The 15214-nt window shown below is 33.5% G+C and overlaps 3 protein-coding genes across 4 annotated transcripts; 1 reads left to right on the top strand and 2 right to left on the bottom strand.

Moving 5' to 3' along the window:
* Positions 1 to 348: 348 nt before the first annotated feature.
* On the bottom strand, positions 349 to 1671 carry LOC141397059 (acidic phospholipase A2 PA4-like; the record flags this gene model as incomplete). Its single annotated transcript, XM_073972907.1, is given in 2 exon segments — positions 349 to 1516; positions 1518 to 1671. Coding segments are annotated over 2 exon segments (591 nt in total), but the record flags the coding sequence as incomplete, so codon positions are not given.
* A 7115-nt stretch (positions 1672 to 8786) lies between these two features.
* On the top strand, positions 8787 to 11483 carry kin17 (kin17 DNA and RNA binding protein). Of its 2 annotated transcripts, XM_073976805.1 has the most exons (4): positions 8787 to 8883; positions 8955 to 10037; positions 10836 to 11076; positions 11167 to 11483. In XM_073976805.1, exons 2-3 carry the CDS (start codon positions 8988 to 8990, stop codon positions 11028 to 11030), a joined length of 1245 nt encoding a protein of 414 aa, XP_073832906.1. In that variant the 5' UTR covers positions 8787 to 8883; positions 8955 to 8987; the 3' UTR covers positions 11031 to 11076; positions 11167 to 11483. The 2 variants fall into 2 exon arrangements, with proteins under 2 accessions (XP_073832906.1, XP_073832905.1); XM_073976804.1 differs by lacking the exon at positions 11167 to 11483 and having other exon boundaries at positions 10836 to 11127.
* Positions 11484 to 11658: 175 nt separating this feature from the next.
* Or7a (Odorant receptor 7a) lies at positions 11659 to 14409 on the bottom strand. Its single transcript, XM_073976803.1, has 4 exons — positions 13544 to 14409; positions 12707 to 13481; positions 11890 to 12250; positions 11659 to 11822 (listed from the first exon to the last, which is right to left on the bottom strand). The coding sequence occupies exons 1-4, from the start codon at positions 13650 to 13652 to the stop codon at positions 11748 to 11750; spliced, it is 1320 nt and encodes a 439-aa protein (XP_073832904.1). The 5' UTR covers positions 13653 to 14409; the 3' UTR covers positions 11659 to 11747.
* Positions 14410 to 15214: the final 805 nt, after the last annotated feature.

Genomic DNA, 15214 nt, shown 5'->3' with positions numbered 1-15214 from the left:
ATAGGAGGATTTATTTTTGTATTGGAACTCTGGTAGATTTTGGCTGGATTTAGCAAATAAAACCTGATAATGTGCTAAATCCGGCTAATGAAGTCATATTTAAATGGGCTATAACGATAGGGAACCAATTATTTATTCCACCATTCTGATTCCTAAAATGGCATACAAAGCGAAAACTTTGGAAATTATTAATCGATTATTGTGGTGCATCATTTTAAAAATGCCAATTTTTTGTTGTCCGGTAAAATTTTTGTATAGCGGTACTGTAAACGGAATATTTTTATATGCCATCTTCAAGACAACATTTCAGTCTACAAATTTTTTTTTGAATTGTTAAACAATTTCAACTCGTTACTAAGTTATCAACGTTTACATTTTTTATTTCAGGTTGCATCATTTTAAGTGACAGTCACTGTATATCTGCTATGTCTTAAAATTTATTAATCTAAATACATTTGAACGATATAAAAGTTTGTTAATTTAATATATAAGAAGATGAATAACATTCTTATGACTAGAAAATTGTTTTACACATCGATTAGCGCAAGTTAAAATTCTAAGAAGGTTAAAGGAATTTCATCTTTTGCAAATTATAAGCAAATGCCATTAGTTTTTACAGAGATCTGATTTATATATCTTATTTTGTAAATAATTGATAAATAATTACTAAAGTATATTAAATATATACAGCTATAGAGAGTAATATAAAAAATATATGGCTGTTAAGTTAAACATTCGCCCAAGAATATTCTATTGTTACATTGGTTTTCTTATGAATTACTTTTTGAAATACTGATATAGACAACAATATACCTAATTTATCTTCGGTTTATATATGCTTTGTTCCAGAACCTGCAAGAAGCTACTATTTTTTACAACGATAGCATTTTTTCCTTTATGTTTTTGGAAAAAATAGTAAAAATTAGTAGATTCTTGCAGTTCTGGAACATACCAATAATTTCATTTTAGGAGTACATGTTGGGGAAATTTCTAATGACTTGTTTATAGCTTTATACATATTCAAGACTTCTTTTTAAGTTCGATACTTTTTAAGGTACATTTCTTCTTATCATAAATTCTTAAAATTTCTTATTATCCCTAAGACGAGCATGGTATTTACTATTTTCCTTGATACATTCTCCTTGTGAATTACGTTGTTCACAAATCGCCTCCTTGGTTAGTGTAAAACATTTCATTTGGACAATATTAAAAAAGAATTGACCAATTGCTTTGGAATATTCATCACTAGACATCTTCAGGCAGGTGCGAAAACGTCGGTCACAATTACAATGTGAAATTGTGTATGGACGAAAGTTGAAAATTCCATAACGGCTACTCATTGTCGGTATAAACAGTTTACAATGATCATGTTTACGACAGCACTTATCGGCAACGGATGCACCTCCCAAATTATTATAACTGTCATTAGCATTGTTACCACGCCCACACCATTTTGTATTTGGGGCGATTAACCAATCGGATATTTCACGACGTTCGCGATTTTTGATTAGTTCGGAATTTTCATTTATCTCTTGATTTTCTATTATAATATTCATTGCATTTAATGACTGAAAGCTGCAAATTAAAAATATTACGCAAATTGTTAACTTTAGAAACATTTTTAGTTGCAGAGTTTAACTGTTTCACTGTTGTGTTTTCTTTAAAATTTTGTTAATATGGAGCGATCTTCAAAGAGAATTAAGTTTATTCCTTTTCTTTTAAAATTTTGTTTCACTACCGTTTATTGTTGGATTTGATTTTGTTGTGCTTAGCTTTCAAGTTTGTTATTGACTGCCACTGGTTGGTTATTGATTGTTCATTTATATATTGTTATGAGATTGTTTATAACATTACTCTTTTACGCTTGTAATATATTTGTTTACGTATTTGAAATGGTGAATATTTACCCGGTGTAGATTATTGCCTCAAACAAATCCCCTAATCAGTATTAAAATTTGCAAAAACCTCTATATGATTAGGAAAAACTACGACTTTTACAGACAATAAATACGAATACTTTTCAAGTCTAAGGGCCATTATTCTGAGACACACTGCACCTCTCACTTCACGCCTCAAGCATTTTGTTCAATCCATTACCTCCTATTTTATGTAAATTTCTTGAGGCTAAAACTCATTAGGGTGTTAAAAAAGAAGTGTACACTCTAGTACTTCCATAAACTCTTGAAAACTAAGCGTAAAGGCTGTCAAAAAATTCCTCTCATTTTGCACAAGAGGTGAAGTGTGTCTCAGAACATACTCCTATATCTTTTCTTTTGCTATTGAAAACGCAAAATAAACCATTTTGAAAATACTTGTTAAATGTAATATTTGTTGATATTGCAAATTAAGTTTTTTGCTGACTCAAATTAAAATGAATGTACAAATGTGTATATTCGTATGTACTACATACATACATACATATGTGGGGACGTACATACATATGTATGTAATTTCTTAATGTAAAAATTTCTGACCAGCCCCCACATTCATACAAATGACTTTTTTAAATATTGCATTTCAGCAGAAAATAAATCTCAAGCCATTTTGTAGTGAACTTACACAAATTTTGCATTGTTGTTTTGTATTCCAGACACGTTTTTTGTATAATGACGTGTTATTTGTTTACTATATAAAAAAGAAAACATTCAATAGAAATAAATATTTCTCCTAAAAAATATATACTGATAAGAAAGAAATTCCTATTAAAGACGTCATCGTCAAGTACTCTTATTTTGCAATTTCATATCGTACGACTATTTTTGCTTTACGACAAATAAAAAGTTAAAACGTATTTTTTCAAAATTTCCGAAGTCATAAATAACTATTAAAAGATTAGTAAGGGCTGTAATCGTTAATTAATCAATAATCAATGTGGGTGAATTTTTTATAAAGGCCTGGGTACATAAGCTGCTTTGCCTGGTTGCCTTGCTTTCCTGCTTCATTTTTGGCATAATAAAAATCAAAGAATAAAGAAGGCCGAGCAAATTTCGAACTGGGTTGCACTTTTATTTTTTATTCTTTTATCAAAAGCAAGCAAGGCAACCAGGCAAGGTAACTTATGTACGTAGGCCCAAGGCCATGGTACAAATACACAGGTAGCCGCATCAGCAATTGTTGGTAACATAAGATGTCAAAATTTGACATCAATTCAATGCAATTGACACATTATGTTACCATCAGCTGGCTTGATAATGCTACCTGTATTATTGTACCATGCCCAAGGCACATTTATAGAAGGTAGAAGTGACAATCAGCTGTATTTTTCCTTTTTTTGAAAATTAGTTTTCAAAATGTAATAGGGTCTACTCGTGAAATTTGAAACTTCGAAATTTGCTACCATAAAATACTTATTTTCGTCATAAACGTGTAATAAAAATTACCTACGAGAGTTCTGAATGTGTTATATTTACATGTTGATTCAAAATTGTTCTATTTTAGATGATTTTCAAAATGTATTTATGTTTTTCCTGAAAAAAATTTTGGAACGACCCTATTATTCAATATTTTCAATAAAAACAATGTTGTTTTTGTAACTTTGTTAGTTGTTGTAATTCATGCACATACCTTATATGAATTTGCCTTGCGTAGGCCTTAAGGAAGGTAGAACTTAAGGCCTGCGTACATAAGCTGCTTTGCCTGTTTGCCTTGCTTTGCTGCTTCAATAAAAAATAAAAGAACAAAGAAGGCCGACCCAATTTCCAACTGATGGCAACCCAGTTCAAAATTTCGTCTTTATTCTATTATTTTTATTACGTCAGAAATGAAGCAGGTAAGCAAGGCAATCAGGCAAAGCAGCTTATGTACGCAGGCCTTTAAAACGTTGTGCTACAGGGGTGTGGTTGTTATTGTTGTAGCAACGCAAATATCTTCTTTTGGGTATTATTTCAGTTTGTATCCAGACTCAAAAAGTCTGCAACCTGAGGGCATATTCTGTAACTTTTTAACAACTTTACTCATTGGTCCCGGTCCACACTAGCGTGAATTTCATTAACAAATTTCACGAAATTAGGTGTTCTTAAATCGAACTCCCCACTACAGCAATTTTATGATTTTACTCTACTATGGACGTCGATCTAGAGACGCATAATTTCATATCGAAATTTCAGTGAAATTACTGTAGTGTGGCCCGGGACTTGTTGATTTTACAACAATTTCACTTGTTTGTTTTAATGTTGTTACAAAAACAAAAGAAATTTAAACAATATCGATAGTTGTTGGAAGTTACAGAATATGCCTACTGGAGTGGTTACATTATAAAGTATCAAGAGACAGACGTGTCTGCCTTGGGCTGGCCTTCTTTTGCTGCGATGGATAGTGGGTTGTCTCCGAGTACGGCATTGTATCTCTGTACTGCCTGTGCAACCATATCAGTGTGAATGATATCCAAGCCTGCCAGATAGGCTCGTTGGTCTAGAGGTTCTCTTTTATACCGTAGCACCCCTCTCTCCAGATCATGAATATCTATCCTAATGTGGATGGGTAAGGGAAGCCTGTCTATTTAATCCTGACAGAGATGATAACGGCCATAACACCCAAGCAGATACTGCATCAACAACATTATGTTGGGCTGGCGCACCGGTAAAAGTCTCCTCATGAAGATGGTCTACTGGTGTCATGAGGAGGCAACCTGTTGCCGTTCTCAGAGCGACATATTGCCAGGTTTGAATATTCTTCCACTGTCTAACATTTGCATTCCACGCTGGCGCCGCATAGCTTACCGCAAACCGGCCTATTGCGTTGTAAGAGATCAGCATCCTAAGTGCTGACGGCTACCGACTTGAGGACTTTGTTCCTACTTCTAATCTTATCGCAAATAGCTGTGGCTTGCGCGGACCACTTAAACATGCTATCGAACGTTACACCCAATATTTTGGGGTAGTTAGTGGTCGGAATCAATACATCAATATGTTCAGTGGGAGCCTCATTTCTCACGCCCAAGTGATGAACAGTATGACCACAGTTTATACAGTTGGCCATTCAGCCCAAACTAGTTAGCCCTGACTATTTAGTTTGCTGTCAAATACATAAAATACAAAGGAAATCAAATCACAATAATGAACAATCTATTATGTTTGTTGTCAAATGTTGTTAACAGAACTCTGAATGGCCAACTGTATAAACTGTGAGTATGACAGTGGATTTAGGGCGGATATTTTCATATTCTTAAGTCCCAATTTATATTGGGCGAGTTTACTTGCGGCTATTGTCAGTTTGTAGGAGAGAGAGGTGACAATTGACAAACTGACAATTGCCGCAAGTAAACTCGCCTAATGTAAATTGGGACTAAAATACACAAAAAAGTTGGAGACACACTGGGAGATGTTTTTCCGCTGCAATCAGTGCCTGTCGCAGTAGTGCATATCATCGACGTTGATGCGGATCCATACTCGCCCTGGCTTCCGGATGATCTTCTATTTGGATACGATTTGGACATTAAAAACAAAACATATCAAAATGGGTTTGACACAAGTCGGTCACCAATGGAAAAAATTGTAATCAGTTGTGAGCTCTGCCATACCTTTCATATTATACCATGGTATGAAATCATACTAATGCTAGGTTTACATTTACGAAATCCACCTGATTTCAACTGTCAATTTCATTGCTTAAACTAATGGATTTCAGATGAGTGATACGCAAAGGAATTGACAGTTGATATCCGCTCGATTTCGTAAATGTACTATAAGTATAATATAAATGAAAGAGTTCTTAAAGCTGTTTTATACCCCGGTTACACCATTGAAGGTTAACCCACTGGGTTTAATAGATCCAGTGGGTTAATCTTTGTTGGTTACACTTAGCTTTTCGAGGATATAAACTGTCAGCTGATGTTTGTTTACGTATACATACAAAATAACTAATAAAGTCGTGTTTTACACTTTTACAATTTCTCGTATGAGATATCGTCCCCTCTTTCCTCATATTGGTATATTTTACACACAGGGATGCAATTTTGTATCATGGTAACAAGCGTACATTTTGTTAAAAAAAGTGTCTAATGTAAAAAAATAAATAATTTTATGATTTTCAAATAACTTTAGATTTATTAACTACATAAAACCTCATGCGATCAATTGTAAAAGTGTAAAACACGACAAACTCTGTTGCAAAAACAGTTGCAACTTTTGGTACTTTTTGAGTAGAGTTGGAATTTTTTGCACAAATACCGAATACAACACTGTATTTTTGGTGGATTTGTGCCGGATTTAAAATAAACCCGGTCGTGAGAGGATTTAATTTTTGTATGGCAAATCTGGTCAGATTTGACCAGATTAAGCAATAAATCCTCATGAAGTGGGTTAACCCGGCAAAAAGCTGTAGTGTAACCGTGCTATTAGATTAGCGCCTTATATGATTTCGTTTTACGAAATCCTAGAAATAAATGAAGTTTATTTACATTTGCTTTTTGCGTTATAGTTCGATTACCGAAAAAATCCATAACATTGCTTGACCGATTTTAATCTAGTTTTATCATGCCGTTTTTTATCATATCGAAAACTTATTCACGAGAAAATTCTCGATCGAATAATCATATAAATAGGCCACAGATTTAATAAACATATTGGATTTCAATTGTCAATTCCAATTCAACCCGGTCAAGGCATATTTTTATAAGGTAGATGCATGAATTACAACAACTAACAAATTTACAAAAACGAAATTGTTGTTATTGAAAACTAAATATCAAAGAAAATATTGAATAATAGGGTCTTTCTATTCCAAGAAACACATAAATACATTTTTAAATTTCACTAAAATAGAACAAATGTGAATCAAAATGTAAATACAAAGCATTCAGAACTGCCATTCATTTCATTGTCATTACACGTTTGACCGTGTTTAGACATTCAAACTGGAAAGAAAATTTTTCTTCTCAGTTTATTTTAAAATTTCCTTGTTGTTTAGACACGGAAATCATGTTTGTGTCAATTTTATAATTTTTCTTATTCTTCTTCACACTCATTTTCTCATTGCGCCGTTCAAAAACAAATCCAAGGAAAAATTGTAATGAAAAGTAAAGGCCTACGTACAAAAGCTACCTTGCCTGGTTGCCTTGCTTGCTTCTGATAAAAGAATAAAAAAGAAAAGGGCAACCCAGTTCGAAATTTGCTCGACCTTCTTTATTCTTTTATTTTTATTATGTCAGAAATGAAGCAGGAAAGCAAGGCAACCAGGCAAAGCAGCTTATGTACCCAGGCCTTAAAAATGGACGTGTGTGATAAACAATTAATTATTAAAGGAACCCTTGAATTGCATTTTAATTTTGATATTTCCACGTATTTCGAATTGTTTTTGCTTAAAAAATAGTTTTTCCTCCAAATGGTTTTTTTCAATTGTCTCCGCTGTTGTTTGTTTCTCGACAGAGAAAATAAAATGAAAGAAAATGCAAAAACAAATCTGCAGCCAACTTCAGGTTGTATACGAAGAAAAACGAAACAAAACAGAATTTGCCAGTACAGAGGTGTGTGTACCCCCTCTTATTCCTCTCTACTCCCTCGCCCATAAACTCAATTTTCTTTCCCATCAACTTTCCCTGTATAAACAGGGACTTTAGGATGAAAATAAGTATTTTATCACTACTGTCAATTCCATTGCTCAAACGTCAAATGAAATCCAGTCGATTTCAGGTCTTCATTTGACGTATAGGCAAAGGAATTGACTGTTGAAATCGATTGGATTTTGTAAATGTAAACATAGCGTATGATAGCAAATCTCGAAGTTTCAAATTTTTGGTCTGTTCCTTTACCCTGCGTTTACAAATGACAGGACAGTTGAGTTCATGTATTGATTGTCAAAATCCCACAACTTGCCTGTGTGACGTAGGCGTCCAGACAACTGCAAAAACAGTTGTAAAATTATGAATGAAAATCACCGATTTCTTTTTGTTTTCCGTTTACATATTTTGTTTTGTACATATTCTTTTGTTTTCAGCACATTTGAATTATCATCACACTTCTTTTTCACAAAAATGTCAAAAATTTGTCATCCCGGCTGGCTGTGAAAAACTGATGGACAGCTGTGAGACAAACGACAAATGTATGCATGTGTTAGTAAATCAGAGTTGTATTTGAAGACAAACTGTCTGGTGTAAACGCCTAGTTACTTTTAAAAATGGTAACAGTGGCAAAAAATGGTAAAAGTGGTGAACTGGTCTCATATAAATTGTATGCTTTTTAAAGTAAAGGAACACTTTGCAGGTTAAAAATGGTAAGAAATTATAACCTCAGGCACGTAAAGGAACAGAGCTTTTATGAGTAGACTCTACTACTACATTTTGAAAACCAAATTTGCAAAAAAGTAAAAATACAGCTGATTGTCACTTCTACCTTCTATAAATGTGCCTTAAACCCGACAAAAAGCTCTAAAGCTGAAAACACATCCAACGTTTGAGTAAAGTTTTGTGTCATTTCTTGTAAAAGAGTAAAGAGAAACAGAAACTTGTCTTTTATACATCTACCAGAAATGTGCTTTTGTTTTTAAAACACTTGCTTTATTGAAATGTCAAAAATTTGTTAACCCTACCGTCTGTGAAAAAATTATGGACAGTTTGGAGACAAACGTATATTTTTTGTTTTAGTAAATCAGGGATGTATTTTGAGACAAATTGTCTTGTGGAAACGCCTAGGTAATTTTAGTAATCACAAATACGTCGAAATTCGGCTAGCGCCGCCGATAGGTCTACGTTGGTGAGCCGCCGCCGTAAAATCACTCTGCTTTGTTCTCTACAGTTTTGTTTTGGCTACTCATTTTTATTGGTTACTCTCTTTTATATTATTATTTGTATCTTCATTCAGCAAAGTAAAGTGGGCAAGAGGTTTTGATTATTTTACATCCTTTCAATCCTTCTAAAAACGAAAAATAGTTTTTAATTTATCTAATTTAGTAAGAGCTACTAGGTAACCAAAAACCTTAGACAATTTGTGTATAATATCTTCTATTATCATCTCCAAAAGCTATCGAGGTAGTAATCGAAATAATCCATTAAAATGGGACGAGCAGAAGTTGGAACCCCCAAATATTTGGCCAATAAAATGAAAGCCAAGGGTTTACAGAAACTGCGTTGGTACTGTCAGATGTGTGAGAAACAATGTCGTGATGAGAACGGATTCAAATGTCATACCACAAGTGAAAGCCATCAACGCCAATTGCTACTGTTCGCCGATGCACCAGGGAAATTCTTGCACAGCTTCTCCAAAGAGTTTTCAGATGGCTATATGGAACTGTTACGAAGGCGTTTTGGTACCAAACGCGTAAATGCCAATAAGGTATATCAGGAGTACATTGCCGACAAGAATCACATACACATGAATGCCACACGATGGCTAACACTCTCCGACTATGTAAAATGGTTGGGTAGAACGGGGCAGGTTGTTGCGGATGAAACCGAAAAAGGTTGGTATGTTACCTATATAGATCGCAGTCCCGAGGCTTTGGAACGTCAAGCCAAGGCCGAACGTAAGGAGAAAATGGAAAAAGATGATGAAGAGCGTATGATGGAGTTTATTGAAAAACAAATTGAAAAGACCAAGAGAAAAGAAGGCGAACCCAGCAATGAGGAGGAGAAATATACTGAACTTAAAAGAGATGAAGAACAGCCATTAAAGCTAGATATACGTTTGGAAAAGAAATTTCAACCTGAAACAAAATTGCTGGCCACATCTGCCTTGGCGAAAAAGAGGGTGAAAGAAGAAAAACATTATAATGAAGACAGCGGTTCAGAGTGTGAAGAAGATGCAGAGGGTTTTAAGAAACCCAAGTCCATTAAGTTGGAGAACAATAAACACAAATCATCCTCCTATAGTTCGTCAACATCTTCCACTTCAGCCTTGGATGAAATAATGAAAATGGAGGAGCAAAAAAAGGAAAAGGTCAATCGTAAGGATTATTGGTTACACGAGGGTATTGTGGTGAAATTCATTAGCAAATCATTGGGTGATAAGTTCTACAAACAAAAGGCTGTGATCCAAGAGGTGGTGGATAAATATGTGGCCAAAGTGAAATTCTTGGAAACGGGAGAGAAAGTTAAGGTGGATCAGGCAAGTTTTACCCCCAGTTTATGTATTTCGAAACGAAAATGTGTGCGCATGAAACACACCCAAACTTTAGTTGTTGAAATATTATTGCCTTTGCTTTTACTTCAAAACGAAAAACAAATTTGAAAAACACACTCAAATTTGGAGGTCTTTCTTGCGCATTCATTTTCTTATCGACATACATGAACAGGCTGTTATTGAGGTTTACCCCCAGTTTATGTATTTCGAAACGAAAATGTGTGCGCATGAAACACACCCAAACTTTAGTTTAGGTAATATTTTTTCCTTTGCTTTTCCTTCAAAACAAAAAACAAATTTGAAAAACACATTCAAATTTGGTAGTTTTTCTTGCGCATTCATTTTCTTATCGACATACATGAACAGGCCCTTAAAAAAAAAATTTACCCCCAGTTTATGTATTTCGAAACGAAAATGTGTGCGCATGAAACACACCCAAACTTTAGTTGTTGAAATATTATTGCCTTTGCTTTTACTTCAAAACGAAAAACAAATTTGAAAAACACACTCAAATTTGGTAGTCTTTCTTGCGCATTCGTTTTCTTATCGACATACATAAACAGGCCCTTATATTAACTCCCAGTTTATGTATTTCGAAACGAAAATGTGTGCGCATGAAAGACACCCAAACTTTAGTTTTTGAAATTTTATTTCATTTGCTTTTACATCAAAACAAAAAACAAATTTGAAAAACACACTCAAATTTGGTAGTTTTTCTTGCGCATTCGTTTTCTTATCGACATACATAAACAGGCCCTAAATAAATATCTTTCTTTATTTTAGGCTCATTTAGAAACCGTTATACCAGCCCTGGACAAACCCATATTGGTGGTTAATGGCGCCTATAGAGGCTCTGAGGCCATTTTAAGAAAATTGGATGAAAAACATTATTGTGTAACGATTGAAATTGCCCGCGGACCATTGAAAGGGCGTATTGTTGACAAAGTACAATATGAAGATATTTCAAAATTATACTGAAAATGCATTTATAATGAAAATTAAGTTATATTAACAATATATAAAGGTAATTTTATAATTAATTTTTTTTTATTAAACATTTATGTAGATAACTTTATACCTAAAATTCCTTTTGTTTTTTTTTTTTTTATGCCAGAATCTTCAATAGTACTTCATTTTATTGGAAATGTGTTAATGGAAAAAAGATTCTACATCAAATTTGGCTATAGGTCACAGAACAAAAGAAATCGATAGCTAGAATATTTATCAATAAAAAAGCTCTTACAATTTGTTTCCATTAAGAATTTGAGGTTAAATTTTCATGTGGAATCTCCAATAATTCTTAATTTTATATAAAAATTGTCACTCAAAAAAAGATACTACGTCGTATTTTACTATATGTCACTGAACAAAAGAAATCGATTGTTATACTATTTAGCTATGAAAATAAAATAACCTCAATTTTTGGAAAAATATTTTTTTAGCTTTTTATAGGTTATGTACTTCAACCTGAATCTACTATAATATTACAATTTATGGACATGGTGCCTAGGGAAAACACTTTCTATACAAAATTTTATTATGGGTCACCAAACAAAAGAATTTTCTAGCTGTACTATAAACCGACAAAAACTTACAATTTAAATTAAAAGATAAAATTTTTTCTAAGGACAGCTTTGTAATGCAACTTTTATTAAGTATTTCATAGCAATCTATTCAAACTACATATAAATATTGTTAATTTAAACCATAGCGCTCCTTGAGATCCATTTCCTTTATCAACGTATACAAAGAAAATGAAAATTTGGCAATCTGTAAAAAGAAAACGAAATAAAAATTTTAATATAAAAAAATTGTTCCCTTCTTCCCCTCTGCTTACACTCAAAAAACTACTCAATGTAATGGGAAATAGTTTTCCTGCCGAAAATTCGATGACCTTTTGTGAACGTTGCATAAAAAATATTAACATTTTACGATAGCGTTTACTTTGATATATCCAATTGGAGTGAAATATAACTTCCGATAAACGATTATTTTCATCCATTAGACATTGAGCATAATAGCAAAGAGGAAAAACTTCCACTACCACGGCGAGAACATAAAAACATGAAGCCACCATTGATGCTGTATTTGTTGCAAATATCAAAATATTTATCAATGTTGAACCTAACAAGCTAGCAGTTATGGTGAATTGCACGAAAATTGTTATTGATATGACGGGAGCCACACGGTTATAGAGTCTGGAGGGATAAAGAAAAACAGATGAAATGTACATTAAAAAATGCTTTGAAATCTTGGATATTTCTATATATCTAATCGTAAAAGAAAAGGAATCAAATTCAAGCAAATTTGCTATTGGTTTGGGGGTTTTCATTTTAAAAAATAGGACCTTAACTACCGCCAATTGTGTTTTTAAAGTTTGAGGTTATGTTAAATTTTGCTTTTCAAAATAGTCAAGCTTAATCCCAGAGTTTAGGGAACTGATGAGTATCTGTGGCGAGATCCGAAACTATAGTCTTCCCTGCCTTACCCCTTGGTAAACATTGCCAAATTTTCTCACTAATAAATAAAAGTTGTTTTAATAAAATATTAACACAACGACTATGGGATTAAGCCTGACTATTTTGAAAAGAAATCCCAAATAAAAAACGCCTACCCTCCTAGTTATGTTCAATATTTTTTTAAAAAATACTTACTCAATAATATTTTTATGATCAATAATACACTGTTTTAACTTTTCAAAATTTCTTTCCTCCGCAGCCAAACCTCTATAATGCTCCCCATTCTCGTCATCATCATCTTCATTATTTAAATGTTGCAATCGTATTAACAATGCCTGTAGATGAGTCCTCAATATCTGGGTATATATTACAGCATATGAATCATCAACTACTTGCTGAAAACATGCAATATCCATTGGTACCATTTCCATTAGCACTGCCAATATAAAATTACCCCTTGAAGCATGAGGATCAATAAACGGATTATAAGTATTATAAGGTAAGCGGCCAAATATCACTGCACTAATACAAGTACTGCTTGAGTAGGACCAATAGGCAATGGCAAACAGAACAACCAGACGATTACCATCATGATTGAAACGTCGTATCAATTCTTTTTCTTCTGGACTCGTACAACGTTTATCCAATCTTTCAAAAATCGGTTCACATTTAAGTAATTGTGGCAATAGGAAATACATGAGAATGATTTTAATTGAACAACCCACAACATTTATGGCAACTTGGAGTGATGTTAGTAAATTTCCAATTTCCACATTTTCATCGGTAACATGAATAATGCCCATTATAAATCCTGTTGGTAAATAAATGGTTACATACAGATTGACAACTATGGACCATAGCAGATATAGAGCTCTTCCTCGTTGGGGAAAGTAAATGCCCAAAAAACGAAAACCATTGTAAAGATAACGCAAACCTAGGCGGGTTTGGACCGGCTCTTCTTGATTTACATCTGAAAAGAAAAAAATTTTAAACATTTGTTTGATTCTTATTTTTTTTTTTTATTTTTAATACCCCATTGGTTTTTATGGCCCGCCGCTTTGGGGTTCTTTTTGGTTGCTGCTTCGTTTTCTGGATTTTCTTCTCGAATTTGCTGCGGCAGCACGAGTATTTCTTCAGCCATTTTTTGCAAACTCTATTCTCAAAACGCCTTAGTTTTTAGCTAAACCTTTAATACCATGTCCTGCTGCTTTTATAGAAAACCGCATCCTTGGCAAAATACTCATCACCGCTACTCTTTCTACGGATTTTTCCAGAATTTGCTAAACGAAAAACTTTTCGGATTTATTAATTTGTGCTAATTTATTAATAGCGCTGAATGTTGCACAGTGAGAAATTTCCAAGATGGAACGAAAACAAGTTTAAAAAGTTTAGATTGGGGTTCTTTGAAAAAAAATGATCTTTAGCAGAGTTCACCATACTGAAGTAGGAGTATGACAACACTAAATTGCTTTCCTTCCTGCCATCAAAGTCCTCACCATATTCAGTATCTATTCAACTATCTCTCCACAACAAAAACGGGGCTGAATCTTATGGATTTGTGGTTAATGTCAAATGAAGCAAATTCTTCAAATTCCATCCTCTCCACACTGCACATTGATTTTATTTCAATATTTTATTCCCAAAGTTTGCACGGAAGAGCAACATTGTTACAACATTCAATAGAGTTAAAAGTTCACATTTTTGTGGCTGGAAAACTTGTTAGCTAACTCTTAGCATTACAGAAGATTTGTTTCCAAAGGTATCCATACTTCCTCTATAATATCATATCACTAATATTGGGTGCTACTGTTACAGGTCAAGTTTCAAGTCTTTCAATCTACGTCAACCTCATTGCCAAATTATTGGTCTTTCCTTTTGCTTTTGGATACTACATTCTCATAATCAGAATCTCATTAACTTGTTAAATATTCCTATTGAAAGCAGTTTCAATTAAGTAAGATTTCCAAACCTTTACTTCACGTCTTTCCATCAAAAATTAATGCCAAAGTACAATTATATTCCTTAATAAAACGCTACATTGACAACACATTGTTTTTATTTCCGTTTCTCTTATGACTGTCGTGTGGAGAGAAAATGTAGGTTCTGGCCGAGGAGAAATAAAAGAAACGGGGTTTTTCATGTCAAAAAACTCGGCTTTTAATTGACTTCGGGAATGTTAAAGGGAAATAGTTTTTTTCGTTTATGTCATCAAAAGTTCGTTGAGAGATCATATCAGTGATGCCAACTAACAGCGTCACTATGTTTATCTACCTGAACCTCATTGCCAAAGTATTGGAATTTCATTTTGCTTTTGGCTACAACATTCTAATAATCAGAATCTTATTAACTTGTTAAATATTCCTATTATATAGCAGTTTCAATTAAGTAAGATTCCCAAGCCTTTACTTCACGTCTTTCCATTAAAAATTAATGTCAAAGTACAATTACATTCTTTAGTAAAACTCTACATTGACAACACATTGCTTTTTATTTCCGTTTCTCTTATGACTGTCGTGTGGAGAGAAAATGTAGATTCTGGCCGAGGAGAAATAAAAAGAAACGGGAATTTTCATGTAAATAAACTCGGTTTTTAATTGACTTCGGGAATGTTAAAGGGAAATAGTTTTTTCTTCGTTTATGTCATCAAAAGTTCGTTGAGAGATCATATCAGTGATGCCAACTAACAGCGTTATTATGTTTACA

Source organism: Musca autumnalis, unplaced genomic scaffold (assembly GCF_047663935.1).
Source record: "Musca autumnalis isolate F117 unplaced genomic scaffold, ASM4766393v1 scaffold_3, whole genome shotgun sequence".
Classification (NCBI taxonomy): domain Eukaryota; kingdom Metazoa; phylum Arthropoda; class Insecta; order Diptera; family Muscidae; genus Musca; species Musca autumnalis.
This window is presented reverse-complemented; position numbering and strand designations above follow the sequence as displayed.

What these genes read in the sequence shown, in the direction of transcription:
- Or7a (XM_073976803.1), bottom strand. Translation starts at nt 13,652, where the DNA reads ATGGCTGAAGAAATACTCGTGCTGCCGCAGCAAATTCGAGAAGAAAAT. An exon ending in GGGCCATAAAAACCAATGGG is followed by an intron (nt 13,482 to 13,543) that starts GTATTAAAAATA and finishes TTTTCTTTTCAG; the next exon opens with ATGTAAATCAAGAAGAGCCG. An exon ending in CATTGAGTAGTTTTTTGAGT is followed by an intron (nt 11,823 to 11,889) that starts GTAAGCAGAGGG and finishes TTCTTTTTACAG; the next exon opens with ATTGCCAAATTTTCATTTTC.
- kin17 (XM_073976805.1), top strand. Translation starts at nt 8,988, where the DNA reads ATGGGACGAGCAGAAGTTGGAACCCCCAAATATTTGGCCAATAAAATG. An exon ending in AGAAAGTTAAGGTGGATCAG is followed by an intron (nt 10,038 to 10,835) that starts GCAAGTTTTACC and finishes TCTTTATTTTAG; the next exon opens with GCTCATTTAGAAACCGTTAT.